Source organism: Aulonocara sp. 'chitande type north' Nkhata Bay, linkage group LG18 (assembly GCF_057382095.1).
Source record: "Aulonocara sp. 'chitande type north' Nkhata Bay isolate Kocher_YH1m ecotype deep benthic linkage group LG18, A_spYH_male_GT1.1, whole genome shotgun sequence".
Classification (NCBI taxonomy): domain Eukaryota; kingdom Metazoa; phylum Chordata; class Actinopteri; order Cichliformes; family Cichlidae; genus Aulonocara; species Aulonocara sp. 'chitande type north' Nkhata Bay.
The window spans coordinates 2892874-2912911 of record NC_141361.1 but is presented as its reverse complement, the minus strand read 5'-3'; the positions used below and the strand labels follow the sequence as shown (position 1 = coordinate 2912911).

General features: G+C 40.0%; 1 protein-coding gene and 1 pseudogene across 2 annotated transcripts; one reads left to right on the top strand and one right to left on the bottom strand.

The window, feature by feature from the left end:
• Positions 1-1175: 1175 nt before the first annotated feature.
• LOC147307631 (immunoglobulin lambda-1 light chain-like) lies at positions 1176-18369 on the bottom strand. 2 transcript variants are annotated; one of them, XM_086271893.1, is made up of 6 exons: positions 18054-18369; positions 17643-17961; positions 3803-3849; positions 2184-2495; positions 1977-2051; positions 1176-1623 (listed from the first exon to the last, which is right to left on the bottom strand). In XM_086271893.1, exons 1-6 carry the CDS (start codon positions 18094-18096, stop codon positions 1475-1477), a joined length of 945 nt encoding a protein of 314 aa, XP_086128019.1. In that variant the 5' UTR covers positions 18097-18369; the 3' UTR covers positions 1176-1474. The 2 variants fall into 2 exon arrangements, with proteins under 2 accessions (XP_086128019.1, XP_086128020.1); XM_086271894.1 differs by lacking the exons at positions 17643-17961; positions 18054-18369 and having other exon boundaries at positions 3803-4067.
• LOC147307632 (uncharacterized) lies at positions 5208-5915 on the top strand (annotated as a pseudogene).
• Positions 18370-20038: the final 1669 nt, after the last annotated feature.

The window sequence follows — 20038 nt, the reverse complement described above, 5'->3', positions numbered from 1 at the left end:
GGACTCACAGTCAGCCTGCTAGAACATTTGGATGAAGAGAAAAAGGAGGAAAAAGACTTTGAGGGACAAATCCAATAAGATCAGCATGTTTTGAATGTGGGAATACAACAGTTTCCTCCACCATGACACACACTGGAGCCTCTTTTTGCTCACAGCTTCACTGTTTGTCTCAAAGTTCAGTTTGGAGGCCAAAATTGTTGCAACACATTTGTAAGTTTGCACTAATTTCACTGTGTGACCCTTAATGGATGTAATGAAAGAATCAGTCAGTGAAATATGAAGCTGTGCTGTAAGTTTGGAGGAGAAAAGTGTCTGAGTGACTTTAATGAGGTGAACACATGAATACAGAGCACTGACTGACACGTACACACTCCTTTAATGAGTCGCACACATTTTTGTGACTTCATGAAATGTCAAAAATGACACAACAAGCTGCGAGCACATTATTGTGTGTTTGCTGTTTGTGTGCTTTGTTTGCTGTTATGATAGCAGGCATACAGCCATGTTCTCAATGTCTCAGCTATCATTGATTATTGCTGCTCTTCCTCTTCTATTAGGCACTTCAACTCAATGAATGACACACAGAAAGATTTCATGACTGTGTTCTTCACAATAAGGAGAATATGTTATCTGCATCTGAATGACTCATGTTGCCTTGTTTCTACTTTGTTTGCATATTTCTGCTTGTTGGAAAGGATTTTCTGAATCATTCAGTAGTTTTTGTAATAATAACGACATTTAGCAAGACTTCAAAATGATTCTCCAACATTTGCTGTTCAGACTTGATCTGTTCTTACGTGTGTGATATCCAGAATGAAAAACTCAGCTCAGGTAATAAAATGGGAGCTGAGCAGACTGCAGGGGCTTCATGGTCTCTCCTTTGATTCCATTAAAGTTCATTTGTCAGCTGTGAGTTGAGGATTTGAGCTGTTTCTCTCACAGGTGAAGAACACAGATCCTTCCTGGAATCATTCTTGAAGCAGAGTTCCTGCTTGTAACTGTCATTGTGTTATTAAAGTGAAAGCCACAGCTAACGGTGTGGAGGCTGCAGAGCAGAAACCCACACAGCCCGTCTGCTGCAGGAGAGCAAGTTTGGATACAGTCAGTTTGTGCTTCACTCACACGGCTTGTTGTTGATCACACAATGAAAGTAGAATCAAACTCTTCATCTTCAAATCTTTATTGTTCACACAAACACAACTACACTGTTTGACATTTGAAAATCAAACAAAAACTTGTGATAAAAATATTCCTGATGGTTTTTGTTACTACAATAAAAGTCACAATAAGCACAAAAAGAATTCTAACTCAGAGCAACAATACATGTAAAGATGTATTTATTTCAGACGATCTTCTAACTGTTGAAGAAAAAGGCAAAATAAGCTCAACACATCATAACTAACATTTGTGATCAAAGTGATGAATGAGATGAATTGATGAGATGTGATGGTGAGAAAAGGCGAGCAGGAAACAGTCAGTCAGCATGTGTGCAGTTGGTGGACGCTCCCTTGTTTGTGAGCATCATCAGCAGAGAGAGTCCACAGCAGTACACCAGACTCTTCACTATCAGCACTGTGTACAGCAGGCAGAGCAGCTTCACCCTGCACTGAGACTGGAAGGACACTGAAGGACAGACAGACACAAAGAGACAGACAGACAGTCGGGTTATTCCTCTCAGATCAAGGAGAAAAAGTCCAAATAGAAACAGTCACAGCTTCTTCTTCAAGTGGATGAATTGATGTAGTGTTTGTGTCCACTTGGGGGCAGAAGAACTCCACAAGCAGCTAACAAACTGATCTCTGACATATTATGGTCTGTCTGCTGTTTGGTGCTGAGCAGCTAGTGTACAGTGGCTTTATCAGAGCTTGTTGGATGAAGATTTGATCAATTAGTGCAACTTTAAGAGCCTAAACTTGTTCCAGCTGCCTCATTGGACATTGGAGCTGTCCATGCAGAGAGGCAGCAGGTGATCTTACAGTCAGCTGGCTGCAGAGCTGGCAGGTCTGCTGGCTCTCTCTCTGGAGGACAGGAGGCTGCTGGAGCTGGAAGCTCTGAAACAGAAAAGGAGTCAAATGTTTGGAGCTGCAGTGAGAAATGTCAGTCCTCTGCTGCTCTGCTCTCTTTGACAGCATCTCCACATGAAGCTGAATCACTGCTGAACACAGTCACCAAGCCTTCATTACCTTGTTGTGTTCGGGCCTCCACTGTGCCCCCCTCGTGCTTCACCCAGCAGCTGTATTTATATGTGTCAGAATGGCTCCCATCAAGCATCCTGATGGCAATGGTGCGTCCCGCCTCTCTGAGCTCCAGCTGCTCTCCCTCAGCAGGGGGCAGCTCCTCCGCTTCTCCGCCGTTCTTCTTCTGTCTTTTCCAGGAGAACTGGACCAGAGGAGGAAACATGGCTGAGGCCACACACAGCAGGGAGCTGTTCCCCTCCAGGTGGGCTCTGGATGCTGCTGGGTACACGCTCACCACGGGCTTCACTACCTGCTCATCTGAAGTTTGACAGCAGCAACAAGCAGCACAGACACACATTCACACAGTCAGCAGCAGCTTCCAGCACTGCACTGCATTCAGTCTGATCCTGGAAACTACATGGACTCTGATCACTAAACTACTCATCAGCACAAAGTTCACTACATACACTGGATTCAGCTTCATATCAAACACAGTCATCACCTCATGTCATCATGGCTCACATGAGGAACACTCAGCATGGTTTTACATCATGAAATAAAATGTATTTCTTCTCTTTTATTTTCTTGGCTTTACTTCACAATGTAATTTATCACAACTCTAAATGTATATATAGAGATTTGTCTTTAACTTTTTAAATATATTTCCAATCCCAAACACATTTCAACAGAGTTGATCTTCTTCCATAAAACCCATTAACCTTTTTTAACTTTATTCTGCACTGAAATTATGTAAATTTTAAATAGTCTTTAAAGACATGTTTTATATTTGTTACAATAAATAACATTCTTCTTTCAGAGACTTTAAAATTCTTAAATCTTTTACTGCAATAATTGGATCAGCTTTAATTTTATTATTTGGTTTGATTATTTTCTTCCATATGTAAATGAATTATTAAATAAAATTAAATGCAACTTAGCTGAAATTTGAAAGATAATTAAATCCTTTTTTCGGCCATTTGATTTAATTTATTATTATTTTTAATTAAAAAATTACATTTTGTGAATGATTGTGTATTTACTTGTACATATTTTTCAAAGTAGTATTTACAGTTGACATTTTTGAACTTTCATTATTATTTGTCATTTTGACTCATAAAACCTGATTAACAATTTCATATTTTATCCAGTATTTTTCATCACATTTTAGACGTTTAACATTTCACTGATCAGTATCTATGACAATTAATAAAATAATGTTTTTCCAAAAAAGACTCTTTGGACCAACATGCTATATCGTTCACTATTAAAAACATATCTACATTTTCTTCTTAGCAAAATTCATATTTACAAATCTGCTACTGTATTAATTTTAACATCAAATATGATCTTGTGTTAAAAACCAGCAGAATCACTGAGAGGATCAAATCCTAAATATTTGTAACATCACTAATATTTGCAGAAATAAAGAATAACTTTAGTTGTTCAGTGAGATTTCAACATGTTTTCAGAGATTGAGCTTTTCTTATGTAACAATGGCTGCAGATGAATTCTCTACTAATGATGAAAAACTAACATGTAAAGCCTGAAGCAGCACAAACTGACTTTAAACACATTTTCAGCTTCTACAATAAAACAACTGAAGGAAAATAAATGTTTGTTCTTACCTGTTACAGACAGTTTAGTTCCAGAGCCAAAGATGAGGTAGTATCCTGTTCCTCCCACAGTGAGAAAGAGTAATACAAAAACCTGTCTGCTGTTGAACGTGTCAGCTGAGGTGAATGAGTCCAAATGAGGAAGCAGGATCATATTTCAGCTCCATGATGTGTTTCTCTAATGTTCATATCAACATGACTGTCTCTTCTTCTCTTTTCTTTTAGCCACACTAGCAGCACGGCTCTGATGTTAATGTCAGTCTGTTGGTCAGTCCACTACTTTAGTCCACATGAAAACAAAAAATCACTATATAAGTGTAACACACCCAAAGAAAGATTCTAGGTCTGACCAACTGTCTCAGTCGTGGGCAAAAAGATGACAGTCAATAAAATTCTAAAAGATAATTTATTGACAAAAAAAAATCAAGAGATAAAAGATAAAACAGTCCAGTGTCCCATTTATGAATCAAATAAAAACACAGTCCCAAGGCCAGAGCCAGCTATGCCACACGTCCAGTTGCACTCCACGTGTTGCTTTTAACAGGGTTAGAAGTTTTCCTCGGAGACCCACCACCCTGCAAGCATATAGCCAGTGGTCACTCCTGCCTCGGCAACTCTGCTGCCTTTAGGCTGTGGCATATAATAGGCCCTGGCCTGCACAGAGATACAAAATGACACCTTCAGTATAAAATCCATAGCGCAAAACCCATCCATCCCAAACATATCTGATTTCATCACATTACAAACCTGCACAGAGAGACAAAACGACACAGCAGTGTTTGTAGTGTGGGCTATAAGTAGACCAGTGTATCAGTGCAATCAAGTACACCTGCCTCTAGTCCAACCCCATTCCAGCCACTGGCTCACCAAAAATGTGACACACAACCACTCCCAACCCAGTGCAACTTCACACAATAATATGGAGCTGAATTAACACAGGCACATTAGTCTACCATGTTACATAAGCACCAGTCCATTTATCCCAGCAATGATGCACCACTACAATGAAACATGCTGCTGATAGTATCATGGTTTGGCCCATCTGGCTCACCATCATTAATCACACAATGAGTTTTGAATTCAACCAGCAAATTGTAAAGAAAACTATCAGAACATCTGTCTGTGAACTGAATCTCAGGAGAAAGTGGGCCATGCAGCAATGGAGCTGTCAGCAACAGGTTCTCTGAGCAGAAACATTGGCAAACTTAACATATCTCCTGAAAACGGCAGCTCTCCGCGGATACTAAACTTTGAGAGCGTGTGTGGGAAACCGTCCAGAAGTGGTGGCTCATCATTTGCGACCTCTCGAAAACTCAGAAGTTGATGTTTTTGAACCGTAGCGGTGAGAGAGAGGAAGGACGCTAGCATCAACTAGCTAGCCGGTCGTCACGGCAACGCTACAAGAACGTCTCTCAGCATGGGCCCGAAAAAAGTTCTCTCAGCCGAGGAAGGTGACGATATTAAGAAGTCGCTGGAGTTTATGACAGAGGAGATTTCTGCTGTCAAACTGCAGCAGAAAGCCATCCTGGACCTGGTCGAGGAAGTTAAGGCTCTCCGCATCCAGAACGCCGAGAAGGATCGGCGGCTGGCGTACCTGGAGAACAGAGTGGCGGATTTGGAGCAGTACACCCGGATAAACGATGTCATCATCACGGGGCTTCGCATCAAACCCCGGTCATACGCCCGGGCGGTCGCCGCTGACAATGTAGGAGGGCCAGGAGAGGAAGATGTCAACTCCATGGAGCATCAAGTGGTTACCTTTCTACGGTGTGGAAGTGGATTATAACAACATTGAGGCTTGCCACCCTCTACCCCGAAAAAATGACAGTGACAAACCAGCCATCATTGTGAGATTTGCAAACAGAAAACAGAAAACAGCACTGTTAAAACAAGGAAGGAAACTGAAAGGATCCGATGTCTTCATGAACGAACATCTGATAAAAAGAAATGCGGACATTGCCAGGAAAGCACGTTACTTGAAGAAACAGGGAAAAATTCAAAATACATGGACCACCAACTGCAAAGTATTCATTAAACTCAATGGAACACCGGAACAAGCCAAAGTGTTGGTCATCAGAAATATGGAAGAGCTGGACAAATACTGAGGTCAACTTACTCTGGAGGTATGAATACACGTGTGACGTGACACACGACACGACACATGGCACAGTCCAGAAGAACTTCATCTGCAACCGGCAACAATATCAACATAACTCATTGGAATTCTCTTTATGATAATCTGGAACTGGGAACATTTCGATACACAGACCATAATGTTCTAGACTTAGAAAAGGATATAGACCCGGAAAATAATTTCTTCTACAACATCAGCAGTAACTGCTGCTACTTCACTGATGAACAGTTTAAGCACACCATCAACACAGAAAATAAATGATCAATAATCCATTTTAATAGCCGAAGTCTGTATGCCAACTTCAACAATATAAAGGAATATCTAAATGAGTTGACAAATCCATTTGGAATTATTGCCATTTCTGAAACATGGATCAATGCGGACAAAGGACTGGACTTTGGACTGGAGGGTGTAGAATGTTTAGCTTATTTTAGAGTTTAGAAATGTGTTATCATAGAATGTAGAACTATTGTAGAGACACTGCCCTCAATATAATAAAGGCTGATTGTGTCGTGAACTTAGGAGTAGATTGTAGGAGACCCCTCCCCCACTTGAGCTGTGAAAGTAAAACAGAGAAGAGTTAATGCTGAGTGGAAATTCCCCAGAGGATGTATGGGTGGGGGTCTCAACATTGTAACTGGATAACTGTAGTCTGGAAGGGAGAGGGGTTTTATGACCTCTAGGGAGTTACCTACACCCACAGTGTTTTAACTGTCACGCACACACATCCACACGCACACTCACTCATGTGCACTCACACATACACACAGGCACACACTAGCACTCACATAGACACATGGGAACGTGCACATGTAGGCATTCATGTGCTCGTGCACATAGACACAGACAGAGTTTGCGGCACACCGTAGGGGTTTTATGATAGGGTCGCCCCTATAAAACTGTGTTTCACAGACAAAGGGGTGAAGATTTTTGCAGAGGGACACCGGCCTCGTCTTCCCTTCTAGAGGTGCATGCTTAAATGAAGATAAATGAAGATGAGTAAATGAAGATAAATAAAGATAAATAAAGATTTTGTGAAAATGACTACTGAGTCCGGTGCCATCTCTGGACGCTCGAGGAATAAAAAGAACCGGGTAAAACTGATTTCTCAACAAGGGTTATGAAGTGAATTTTGTAAATAGAAGGAACAAGAGTGGAGGGGGAGTAGCTGTGTATGTGGATAAAAACCTAAATTACAAGGTGGTAGAAAGTATGACAACTGTAATTGATAATTTATTAGAATGTATAACAATTGAAATTTATAAGGAAAATGAGAAAAATGTCAAAATTAGCTGTATATATAGAACACCTGGCTCTAGTATTCAAGTATTTAATGACTTCATAGAGGAAATATTCTCTAAAACAAATCAAAAAGTTACGTTTATCTGTGGTGATTTTAATATTGACCTGTTGAACCTGAAAAAGCATAAAATGAGCGACGAATTCCTAAACACTATGTACAGTTTGAGTTTACATCCTAATATAAGCAGGCCCAGCAGAATTACACCACATTGTGCCACCTTACTTGACAATATTTTCACTAACAATATGGAAAACAACATTGTGAGCAGAATATTAATTAATGACATCAGTGATCACCTACCAGTTTTTGCAGTTTATGACACTAATTATAAGAAAAATCAGCATGAAGAACAACTGAGATACAGACGTGTAAGGACAGAAGAAACTATGACTGCATTTAAGAACGATCTATTAAATCAGGACTGGGACAATGTGCACAAAGAAGCTGATATTGATATTGCATATGGCATATTTTTAAGAATGTTCATGGAGTTATACGATTAAAAACTGTCCAACAATAAAATACAACAGAAAGCACAAATATTCAGATAGACCATGGATCACTAAGGGTTTACAAAATGCATGTAAAAAGAAAAATACACTCTATAGGGAATACCTAAAACAAAGAACAAAAGAAGCTGAAAATAAATATAAAAAATACAAAAATAAGTTGACCAATATTATACGTGTATGTAGAAAGGAGTATAAAACATTGAACAACAATAAAGATAATATGAAGGGATATGGGATGTTTTAAACGGTATCATTAAAAATAATTCTGGACAACAAAGTTGGCAATATTATGGAAAACACTGCTGATAAGGTCAACAGCTTTAATCATTATTTTGTAAATATTGGACCAAAACTGGCAGAACAAATTCCTGAGTCACTGCCATCAGTAGACTGTAGTGAAAACCTGATTGATAGGTGTTAGGTGTGGCTGTGTGCAGGCAGGAATAGGACCCAAGGTGCAGACTCCGGAGACAGACGTGACCTCAAAAAAGGCTTTAATTTAATACTCAAAATATAACATAACTGAAAAAACTCAAAACAAACTTAAACTAGAGAAATGACAGAACACACAGCTAGGAAAACGGTAGATCACGACACGGACACAGAGAAACACAGGGCTTAAATACACAGAGGGAGCAATCAGGGAATGGGTAACAGGAGGGAAACACAGCTGGGGCAAATCAGGCCTAACGAGACAAGAGGAAGCAAAACCAGACACATTAACATCAGACATGGACTTTCAAAGTAAAACAGGAAACACATAACACAGACTGAACAAAGACACAGACTCATATGCAGGCACTACAAAGGGAACAGAGACGTGGGAACAGGGCAGACACAAACACTGACTGAACAAGGGGATATAGGAACTTAAGATACACATAGACGCGAACTAGACAAGGGGATGCAGGTGATAGGGGAGACAGAGCAACTAAAGAAGACAGAGACATAAACCATAAGACAGAACTCAAAGAAACCAAAAACTAGGAAGCTTAAATCTAAGTAAAACTAAAATTATCTTATTTGGGAATTCCCTTAGAAATGCACAAGTGCAGATTCATATAGATGGTGTGGAAATTGAAAGAATACTTGAACATAAGTTTCTTGGTGTGATTATAGATGATAAATTAAACTGGAAGTCTCATATAAATCATATACATAACAAAATTTCAAGAAGTGTCTCAATCTTGAGTAAAGTAAAACACATTCTGGACCACAAATCACTCCACATTCTCTATTGTTCCCTGATTGCACCGTATTTGAATTACTGTGCAGAGGTTTGGGGCAATACTTACAAATGTTCACTATCATCAATCTTTATATTACAAAAAAGGGCCATAAGGATAATCCATAAAACTGGTTACAGAGATCATACAAATCCACTATTCTTAAAATCAAAAATTCTAAAATTCACAGATCTGGTTCATTTTCTCACAGCACAAATTATATATAAAGCAATAAATAACCTGCTTCCTGACAATATTCTAAAAATGTTTTCTAAAAGGGAACGGGGATACAATTTGAGGGGGGAATTAAATTTAAAACATCCTCGTATCCGTACAACATTAAAAAGTTTTTGCATCTCTGTGTGTGGAGTGAAGCTGTGGAACAGACTAAGTAAAGATATGAAGCAATGTCCGAGCATGGCGCAGTTTAAAAAGCGGTTTAAGGATATGGTTTTTACAGGGTACAGGGAAAAGGTAGAGATTTGATAGGGTGTTCTTGTCTAATATTTTCATGTGTGTGCGCATGCACGGGTTTGTTGGTATGGGTATATATATATATTTGTAGGTTGTGTATCCTTTGAGGTGTTACTGGGGTTATTGAAAATGTGTATATGTGCGTATGTATATACACATACGTTATGCTTCTTCCTGCTCCTTTTTGAACATGAAAGTTATTTGTAGTTGTGGTTGCTCGTTTTCCTTTTGTTTTGCTTGGTTCATTTGTCTCTTTTAATTCTATGTTGTTGTACTTTTTCAACATGTTCAAAATAAAGATTCAATCAATCAATCAATCAATGACAAAAAAGGAAAGATCGATGGTGGGTAGGCAGCAGAGGATCAGGGGACCATAACACCATCTTACACAGTTATTAACTAATGAGCTCATTGACTAATCTGAAACATCACTTTGATTTTTCTAACAGCTTCATTGGAATTTCAGCTCACAGTGGATCTGCAACATGAGCAGCTGAAGACCTTCAAGAGCTGAACTTGAGGTTATAAACACACAGTTGTACAGAAACTTTGGCAAAATGGTTTAAGGGAAACAACATGAAGTTATCAGAGTGACCGTCACAAATCTGATCTCAGTTCATTAAAAAAACAAAAAGTTTCTGATGGAAGAAATGTGACAGAGAGGCTGAAGTCTCCTTCACTTTCCCCTGTCATCACATCTTTGAGGGGGTAAAAGGATTTAACATCCAGCCTCATGTGTTAGACCCAGATTTGTGGTATCACTGTAAGAAAAGAGCTTTTTCCCCATGTGCTCGTAGTAAATCAACTTTATTTCTATTCAAAGTTATAATCAAAGTATGATCCTGATCAATATGTTAAATAATAAATGTAGTAAGTAAAATAACTGCTGATCTTCTGTAAACACAGTGATTGGTGACGACCTGCCAGAGGGAGGAGAGGTGGGGTGAGTGAGCACTTATCAGAGCATAAATTGGAGCCTCAGAGATGTTCAGGTTCTGTTTCCAGCAGTTCTGTGTGATGAGCAGTTCAGATGATCGGATACCAGAAATTCACCTTTGGAAATTCTGGCAGAGACACCAGAGACATCAAGCAGCTGCCCAGACAGTGGACATAGACATTGGATTTGGCTCCATCCATCTCTTTGGACTCCCATCATTCTACTGGTGGATTGCAGCTTCTCCCAACACTGAGAAGATCTGGCGTCTCGCTGTTTTCCTGAAGTATCGAATATTCAGGATTCCTGCTTTCCTGTTGGATTGTTTCCATTAGCACAAAACACTGAGATGAAACAAAATTCAGCACAAGATCAGCTCATTCTCTCCTCCAACCTCTCTCATCCTTTAAAATCAGCATTAGCTCAGAGTAGGTTAATGAGATAAGTATGATTGATGTGATTTGCTTATTATTCTGTGACTGTTATTATCATTTAATTCTGCCTCTGCTTCACTCCTGCCAAATAAAGTAAAATATCCTGTAATTACAGTCTAAATTGTGGACATACCCTTTTTAAACCTTTGTGAAACAGTAAAGGCAAATATAAGAATATTAATCATTTTATTATAAAGAGTTCTTAGAGGTTACTCTGGGCCTTTAAATATAACTCTCCCTTGGGGCTGACTGTTCAGGCCTCTGACATCAACCCTGTTACTAACAAGTTCCACGATCTAGGGGGGGGGCTGTCATACTGAGGGGACTGGTAGGATGTGACCTGCAAGGCTACTCAGCTCTTTGTTTCTTGTCAGTGGACAGAGGGACAACACCTGGACTTTGGGCATTAGAGCTGGGCGAGTCCCCTCACCCACACCGGCTCCATGTGAACTCTACAGACCAGCTTAACTATAAATCAGCTGTGCAGATGTGAAACTGGTGATCGTTGCATCTCCACTTTTTACATTATCTATAAGGCGCCTTGAGGCAACTTTTGTTGTGATTTGGCACTATATGAATAAAATTGAATTGAATTACTGTGTGTGGCTGGGGTGTGTTCGTTACCTTTGTGGTGGGGAGCCTTTGTCAGCAGCCTCCCAAGTTTCTGTTGCCCCGATCCACAATGGAAAAGCTCTTCTGCGGTGACTAGCTGCAGGTCGCACACTCGGTGCTTGCCGAGGGTCCTGCAGCCAGCGTTCCCCTGGAATATTGCTCGTGGCCTCGCAGGTTCACGTATCCAGTGGATCCGCTGTGGATCACCTGCCCAGTGTGTGGGAGTTCTCTGGTGGACATGGAGCTGTTCTCACAGTCTCACGAGTTCGTGCTCGGTGCCCTCTCCATGCTCGCTGCTGGGAACATGCCAAGCAGAGAAGGGAAGCTCTGCAGTCCTGCATGGACTGTTTCATATTGCCAGCACATACCAGAGAGGCTCGTGCTCGCTTTATTTAATCTAAGCGTACCAGCCAACCACTTCCCGACATGCCTAAGGCTAATGTAGGGAAGGTGGATGCCTCACAGGCAATGGCAGAGTGTCCTCAATATGCTGTGTAGCCAGCTCCCTCTCTCGCCAGCCAGGGGCTACTGGAGGACAGCTATCAGGAGGACTTTGAGGCTGAGTCCATCCTCTACTCCGCAGGCTGCTACCTAAACCAGCTCATACTTTTTGAGGTGGATAGGGCATTCACAGCTCTGGATATTAGGTTGGGTTGGCCTCCACCTCTGTGGAAAGTGTGGGGCGGCCAATCAGCTCTAGGATGGATCCTTGGTCACCTCACGACAGCCTTCATCTCCCGGTCGGTTTAGCGTCTTGCTGGCTGATCATAGCGACCTGCTCCGTAAAAATGTTTTGTATGTAAAAGATTTTAATGAATGGTTCAGTATTAGTGCAAATGTTCTCACTGTAACTGAAACACTTTAGAAGATTTTAATGATCACAAAAACCAGATGTTGGTGGTGATATGATAATAAAGATAATAACACTCACCTTTCTCTGTGGATGTCCAACCAGGGTCACACACAACAATCCCAGCATGTGGGAACATCATCTGTGGGATGTTCTCCTTAAAAATCTCTGTGTTGATGAGATGAATAATGTTTACACTTGATCTGCCAAAGAAGCTCAACACAACATCATCAATGTGACCCCTGGTGTTGTTAACAGAAAATACAAAGTTACTGTCACATAAAATATAAGAAAGGTTTAGAGAAAGTTCAGAGAATAAGATCCACACCCACTTGCTGGCACAAAAACACAACCTGACATCTAAGGTAAAATTCTGTGATTTAGAAGTGGAACTACAGAGAACAGTGGTGATATCACGGCCACTGAGCTGTGATTAAATACATGTTTTAAAGAACAAACAGTGTGCTCTGTAGAGCTGTTTGATAGCCAGAATACACAGAAGTCCTGCTCTCACACTGACAGCAGTGATGGACACGTACAGCTTCATGATGGCTGCCAAACACACAAAGAACACGACAGGATCAACAACCTGTGAAACAGTTTTAGCAGTTTTTATACAAAATGTCATCTCTGTCATTCTAACTGTAAGCGATCATTAGCTAGATTAGCCACACGGTATTAGAGGGTTGTTGCTAGCTAGCGATGCTGCACACCTGTTACTCCCGTAGTCTTTATGCTTCAATGATTCCACAGGTCTCATTTTTTCTTATCCTGTTTTAGACAGAGATGACATCAGCAGCAGACTCCACAGAGACCCAGAGTTACTGTTAGTATCTGAATTATATGGATTCAAACAGTTTTAGATTCAGTTCACACAGAGCGCTCTACAGCCTGCTAACATGGAAAGTTAAATGAAATAAAGCACACTTACAAAAGGTTTGATAGAAGTGTAGTTTGTTCTTTTCATTTAATAACAGGGTCCAAAGTCCACATCATTATCAACAGCTACATTCACCCTGGGGAACAACAAGTGAACGTGACCATGAGGACCACGCTGGGTTTCCTGGGTCCAGAGGTTTGAGAAATGTCCTCCCTTTCATTTATCACAGCTTCTGTTGACCCACGGAGGAAGACTCCTGATGTGTCATTTCAGAAACATCAGGAACTGAAGGTCACCGCAGGGATCAAGCAGAACTCGCAATCTTCACCAGCAGCTTCCTCAGAGGGAAATCTTCAGACCTCCACTAGACGCCCAAAATAGAAGATGGACAAATCTGCATTTCATGAGCAGTGTGATAGAGACCTTTACTTTGTGTGATGTTAGAAGTTTTCACATGATCCTCAGATGAAGCACAGAGACTCTGGACTTTTACATAATGATGTTATATTCAGTCCTGTAGAAAGTTATATTGTATCAGAGAAAATCTCACGCCCGCTTTATGCAGCTGACTACATTCATGTTTAAAACAGAAGCTGTGCAGGTCTGAGATCAGCAACTTTCTGAAACACCAAACTGAGTTAATATTTATGCTCCTATATAGTGACACAGTTACATGGATGTTTAATCCCTTTGACTTCTTGTCTTTAACTTTATCAATCAAACAGCTGCAGCTTCCACTGACAAAGAGAGAACATGTAGGAAAAGACAAAGTCTTATATACTAACATTACATGTAACTTTGTGAACAAGACCTCATTAAGAATAAATCAGACTGATCTTTAACCTGAATATTTCAAACAAATTCAGTAGAGTAAAATCTATAAATAAATATACAGTCTGTGCTAAAAAAGTCTTCAAAGGAAAAATTAAATATAAACTCTGACTTCAGCTCCAAACGTCTGTAATATGTTCCAGTGCATCAATGTTGGGCTTTGTTATTTTAATGGTGTTTCTTGTATTTTGTGGACATCAGCTGTGTCAGTAACAAACACATCAGAAACTGGAGCTGATGTTACAGTCTGTGAGTGAAGAACACTGTGAGAACATTTTCAGTCCTCAGTGATTCATCTTCAGTTCAAACTGTTTAATCTGCTGTTAATGATTAATGAGGGATTATTGAAGTGCAAGTTTGGTGCTACTGTCCTTACAGATGTGGAGGCAGAAACATGCTGCTGTTTATATTTAATAATCAGTTCTGCACAGGAGCTGAAGGAGAGTCCAGCCTGTCGCTCTTACAGTCTAACACTCATAATAAAAGTACAGTAACGTTAGTCAGAGACTGATCTGTGACTTTTCTGTTTCTCATATAAACGTTTCAGTGCCTCATGTTCAGCTGCAGGTCTGAACATCCTTCAGTTCAGTTCAGTCAGAGCAGCAGAGCTAATGTCAGAACTACAGCACTGACTTTAATCAACATTCAGGCTCACAGTGATTTCTTTAGTCAGGGTAAATTCACTCATGTGCACTGACAGCTGTCACTGGATTACTTTAATGCTGAAGAAATCTTAAAAAAATGAGGATTCATATAGTTCTGAAGCCTCAGCGCTCCTGTTCCATTACTCTTGAACAATATCACCTTTTATGGTTAAAAACAATTATCATCACGAGGAGCACACATCATTCCTAGTTTTCATCCTTCATTGTACAAACTGTGAGCAAATGTAAGAGATGCATATGTTGTTGCCAGAGGGCCACTCAGTAAACATCACATCTGTTCACATCTGGCTGTAGAGCTCCACCCACTGTGGGTTCAGGCTCCACTGTAATAGTTCATGTGATAATATTACAGGTTCTCTGAACAGGCAGGATGTGACAGGCTGTCCTTTCACAACACAACCTGACAACAGTGAGTGGCTCGTCTGTCTGATCTGAACTAGTGTCTTATAAAACAGTGAAGGCTGTTGCTGCTATTCTCTGTAAATCTAAAGGGTCTCATAACTATAATACAAACCATCCTTGTAGCTGCCGTGTGCTACGTTTTTTTTGTTTTTTTCCCTTTTTTTCCTTTTAGTTGTCTAGATGCATGCAGGAGGTCAAAGATCGGTTCCTGAGTAATTCTCTTGTTTTGAATGATAAGAAGACTGAGACTGTGGTGTTCAACAGTAAAATCCCTCGTGCCCAACTCGGTGCTGCCCTGGGTTCTTTGCTAGCTCTTCCTGTGACTATGTCAGTAACTTGGGTGCACTGCTGGATAGCTCGCTCAAACTCGATAAGCAAGTGTCTGCTGTTGTGAGATCTAGCTTCCACCAACTGCGCCTTATCTCTAAGGCTAGGCATTATGTTCTGCATGAGAACCTGGAGAAGCTTATTCACGCTTTTGTGACCTCCAGGTTGGATTTTTGTAACTCTTTGTACTACGGTCTTCCCTCTTCTCTTCTTCTTAGACTGCAAACAGTCCAAAATGCAGCAGCCCACCTCTGGACTGGTACCAGGAAATTTTGCCCTATTACTCCTGTTCTAGCTAGCTTGCATTGGCTGCCCATAAAGTACCGTATTCAATTTAAAATATTACTCCTTACATTCAAAACTATTAATAAATTAGCGCCAAGTTATCTTAGTGAACTTCTCAAATCACATACTCCTGCTAGAACACTCAGATCTGCCACTCAACTACTTCTGACCCAACCCAGATCTCGGCTGAAGTCCCGGGTGACTGTGCGTTTGCTCTGGCTGCCCCGGGACTGTGGAATAACCTTCCTCTCGACCTCCGCGCATCTGATTCCATTGCACTGTTCAATCACGACTAAAAACCCACTTATTCAATCTTGCCTTTCCCTCTGGTTAATATTTCTTTTATGATTTTATATCATGCACTTTTATGCTCATTTAAATGCTTGTTTGCTCTGTACCTGTTGCTTTCCTATGTATCAGTGACAGCTACCTGCTTGCATACTTAGTACTTGCTTTGGTCCTATTTCTATTATCCTCCTCCTATTCTCTATCTTACTTGTTAAGCACCTTGGCATACCCTTGGTTTTTAAGTGTGCTTTATAAATAAAGTTTATTATTACTATATTATTATTATTATCTCTGTGCAGCTAACCTTGGAGGAAACACTGAGGACACCAGAAACACTAGAAGAAATAATAAAATCAAAACAGGAACCAAAACTAAATGAAAACACAAGAATTATAAACTCAGCACATAAACAAACAAACAAAACAAACAGGCTAATGGCCGTCATATCATAAATGTGTGTTCATTCTCCTGTATATGGACAGACTCTGTTTTGAAAAGTGCAAATCAGTCCCAGAACAACAGCAAAGGAGCTTCTGAAGATGCTGAAACAGGGACAAGGTATAAGTTTACTTCACAAGGTGGCATGAAGAAGAACACTAATGTGTTCTAAGGTCATCATGAGGAAGTGGACAAATAGACAAAAACTGCAGTTTAAAGAAAGCAAAGTCAAGTTAGTAGCGCGACCATCACATATCTGATCTCAGTTCAGTAAAAATTTATGGAGAGAAGCAAAATTGAACAAAGACTCATAAAAGCTGATCCAGTTCCAGCATTTCTGTCAGGAGGACTGGAACAAAATCCCAGAAACTTCCTGTGATTAAATGACTAAGATTCAATTTGAGGAAATGTGAAGTTATGTGAGTTAAAACTGGTGAACGAGAGTGTTTTACATGGAATCACTTTTTCTGCTGTTAAATCTGTGTGTTTGATCCAGTCAGACTCTGATTCTTCTTCAGCAGCGATGCTGGAAATGAAATTAAGCAGCCAAAGCTGCTCAAATGTGATTGGTCAGAAACACAAACAGAGAGCAGAAATCTTGTCCTGTGATTCCAGATTTGACATATTCAGATACAAAATCAGTTTTTTTCTATCAGAGAGAAAAGAAGGTGACAGAAAGATGAGGCACCGTGACTGATTCATCCTCTATAAACATCCACAGGAAACTGATGGAAACCTGTCCAACAACATCAGCGTCCTAATGAGCCGCTGCTAGAAGGACAAGATCCTGACCTGACATCAGTCCAAGTGTCTGGTTAAATGTACTGAAAGGTGTTAAACAACAAGTGCTGCTGGAAGAGTTTTCATGAAGAGAACATTAACACTGTGAATGAGGGATGGACTTTGACTCAGTTTGACACAATCTGTTTTTCTTTCACTTTGAATAAATGTTTTTGTGGGACTGAGGATACATTTGTTTACATTTGGAAGTTTGATGTCATCTGTTCCTCTTGTTTCTGTCTTAAAACAGGATGAAAAATCTGTTTAAACAGAAATAAATCGAATTGAATTTCTGACAGCAGTAAATAAAAATGGTCCCTGAGCTCAGTATGTTTGTGACTCTGAGATGGAGGTGAAACATGTGAAGCTGGGCTGTGGTTTACTGCTCTCTTCCTGTCACAGACACTGTTTGACATCTGTTCATCTGTTGGTTTTTGTTCAGGCTGCAGGGATCATTTCTCACTGTGGGGATCATATTTATCACAGGAGCAGTAGTAGGTGGCTGAATGATCGAGTTTAACTTGCTTAACTTCTAACTCCCAGCCTTTATTTGTATTTACAGAAGAGAATTCATCTTTCTGACGATGAGAAGAGTAACTTCTATCTATATTACCATTATTTTTATTAATATCAAAAATCACTCTGAATGTTTCTGTTTCTTTCTTCTGGTACCAGTATATATAGTCATCATAACACTGTTCAGTCCCTCCACAGCTGAAGGAGACACTTTCTCCAACTCTCCTGGTCAATGTTAAATCATCCTGAATCAGTTGTTCTGCTGCCATGGTAACCAGTGCTGTAGAGACACAGACAGATAGATGAAGGTTAGTGTGACAGTGTTTGTTACAGGTTGACTTTGTTGGCTCCTGATTGGCTGGAAACACTCACCTGAACACAGACAGCACAGAGCAGCAGCTGGGAGGAAAAGCATTTTGTGCAGTGGTGTTTCCTCTGGTGAACCTGGGGAGAAGTGGCGCTCTGATGCAGCTGAGGCCAAACAAGGACGAGCTGTGAGATCAGACGAGGGCCACGTGGTTTCTAACAGGTCCTCAAAGCTCCCATCAGCCCCTGCGGCCCACAGATAAGACTGCTGCTGCTGATTGACAGCTCAGCTGAAGCTGCTGTGGTTTCATCGTCTTCATTTCAATCTGACAGCAGATCCAAAAATCTGGGTCACATGATGCACAAACACTCAGAAACATTCATGTTGCTGTGAATTTAGTAACACACACTGTTATCTGTTGTTTAACAGCTGTGATGAAAACACTAAATATAATGAAACTATAAATAAATAGAAAAATCTAAAAATAAATAATATGGTTAAATATTTTAAAAGTTCATAAATTGCACACAAAGTAGTTAAAAAAACAAAATCATATTTAACAACATTTAGAGTAAAAATCTTATTTGAAACAAACACATGTGGTTCTGTTGTGTGTTTAAATATGTGCACACTGTGGTTCTGTTGTGTGTTTAAATATGTGCACACTGTGGTTCTGTTGTGTGTTTAAATATGTGCACACTGTGGTTCTGTTGTGTGTTTAAATATGTGCACACTGTGGTTCTGTTGTGTGTTTAAATATGTGCACACTGTGGTTCTGTTGTGTGTTTAAATATGTGCACACTGTGGTTCTTTCCCACATCTTCTAATGTGTTTTGTTCCAAGTTGGTTTCAGACTGAAGGATTCATTAAAGCCTTTTTAAGAATCATTAAAATGATGATCATCAATTCTAATATCTATAAACAGTAATAAAAACAGGGCTGTGTTTCACGTCAGCTTCATTTATTTGTAGCCATGGTTAGATTTCATCTGCAGCAGGCAGTCATCCACCTTTACACACACATTTACACAACAGTACAAAAGTACTTTTTGATTCCTGAAAGAGAAATAAGACAAATGTTGCCTTTGTATCATCTCTGATATGGAAGGGATCATTTGAAGATGTGAGTGAAGGACACAAATATTTGGATCTGGTGTTGTTCTACATTTTAGGACTAAAAGACAGAAGGAAGAAAGTGAAAGTGACTGTGCGAGGCGTTGAAGTCATGAAGTCAAGTGGAGGCCGCTGACTGCTGTTACTTTCTGCTGTACAGGTTCAACAGGGACTCACAGTCAGCCTGCTAGAACATTTGGATGAAGAGAAAAAGGAGGAAAAAGACTTTGAGGGACAAATCCAATAAGATCAGCATGTTTTGAATGTGGGAATACAACAGTTTCCTCCACCATGACACACACTGGAGCCTCTTTTTGCTCACAGCTTCACTGTTTGTCTCAAAGTTCAGTTTGGAGGCCAAAATTGTTGCAACACATTTGTAAGTTTGCACTAATTTCACTGTGTGACCCTTAATGGATGTAATGAAAGAATCAGTCAGTGAAATATGAAGCTGTGCTGTAAGTTTGGAGGAGAAAAGTGTCTGAGTGACTTTAATGAGGTGAACACATGAATACAGAGCACTGACTGACACGTACACACTCCTTTAATGAGTCGCACACATTTTTGTGACTTCATGAAATGTCAAAAATGACACAACACACAACAAGCTGCGAGCACATTATTGTGTGTTTGCTGTTTGTGTGCTTTGTTTGCTGTTATGATAGCAGGCATACAGCCATGTTCTCAATGTCTCAGCTATCATTGATTATTGCTGCTCTTCCTCTTCTATTAGGCACTTCAACTCAATGAATGACACACAGAAAGATTTCATGACTGTGTTCTTCACAATAAGGAGAATATGTTATCTGCATCTGAATGACTCATGTTGCCTTGTTTCTACTTTGTTTGCATATTTCTGCTTGTTGGAAAGGATTTTCTGAATCATTCAGTAGTTTTTGTAATAATAACGACATTTAGCAAGACTTCAAAATGATTCT

Excerpts from the sequence above, each read along its gene's own strand:
- LOC147307631 (XM_086271893.1), bottom strand. The coding sequence starts at position 18,096 with ATGCTTTTCCTCCCAGCTGCTGCTCTGTGCTGTCTGTGTTCAG. Across the intron at positions 3,850-17,642 it reads TACTACTGCTCCTGTGATAA|AGGATACTACCTCATCTTTG; the intron begins ATATGATCCCCA and ends TGTGGGAGGAAC. Across the intron at positions 1,624-1,976 it reads AGCTCTGCAGCCAGCTGACT|TGTCCTTCCAGTCTCAGTGC; the intron begins GTAAGATCACCT and ends TCTGTCCTTCAG.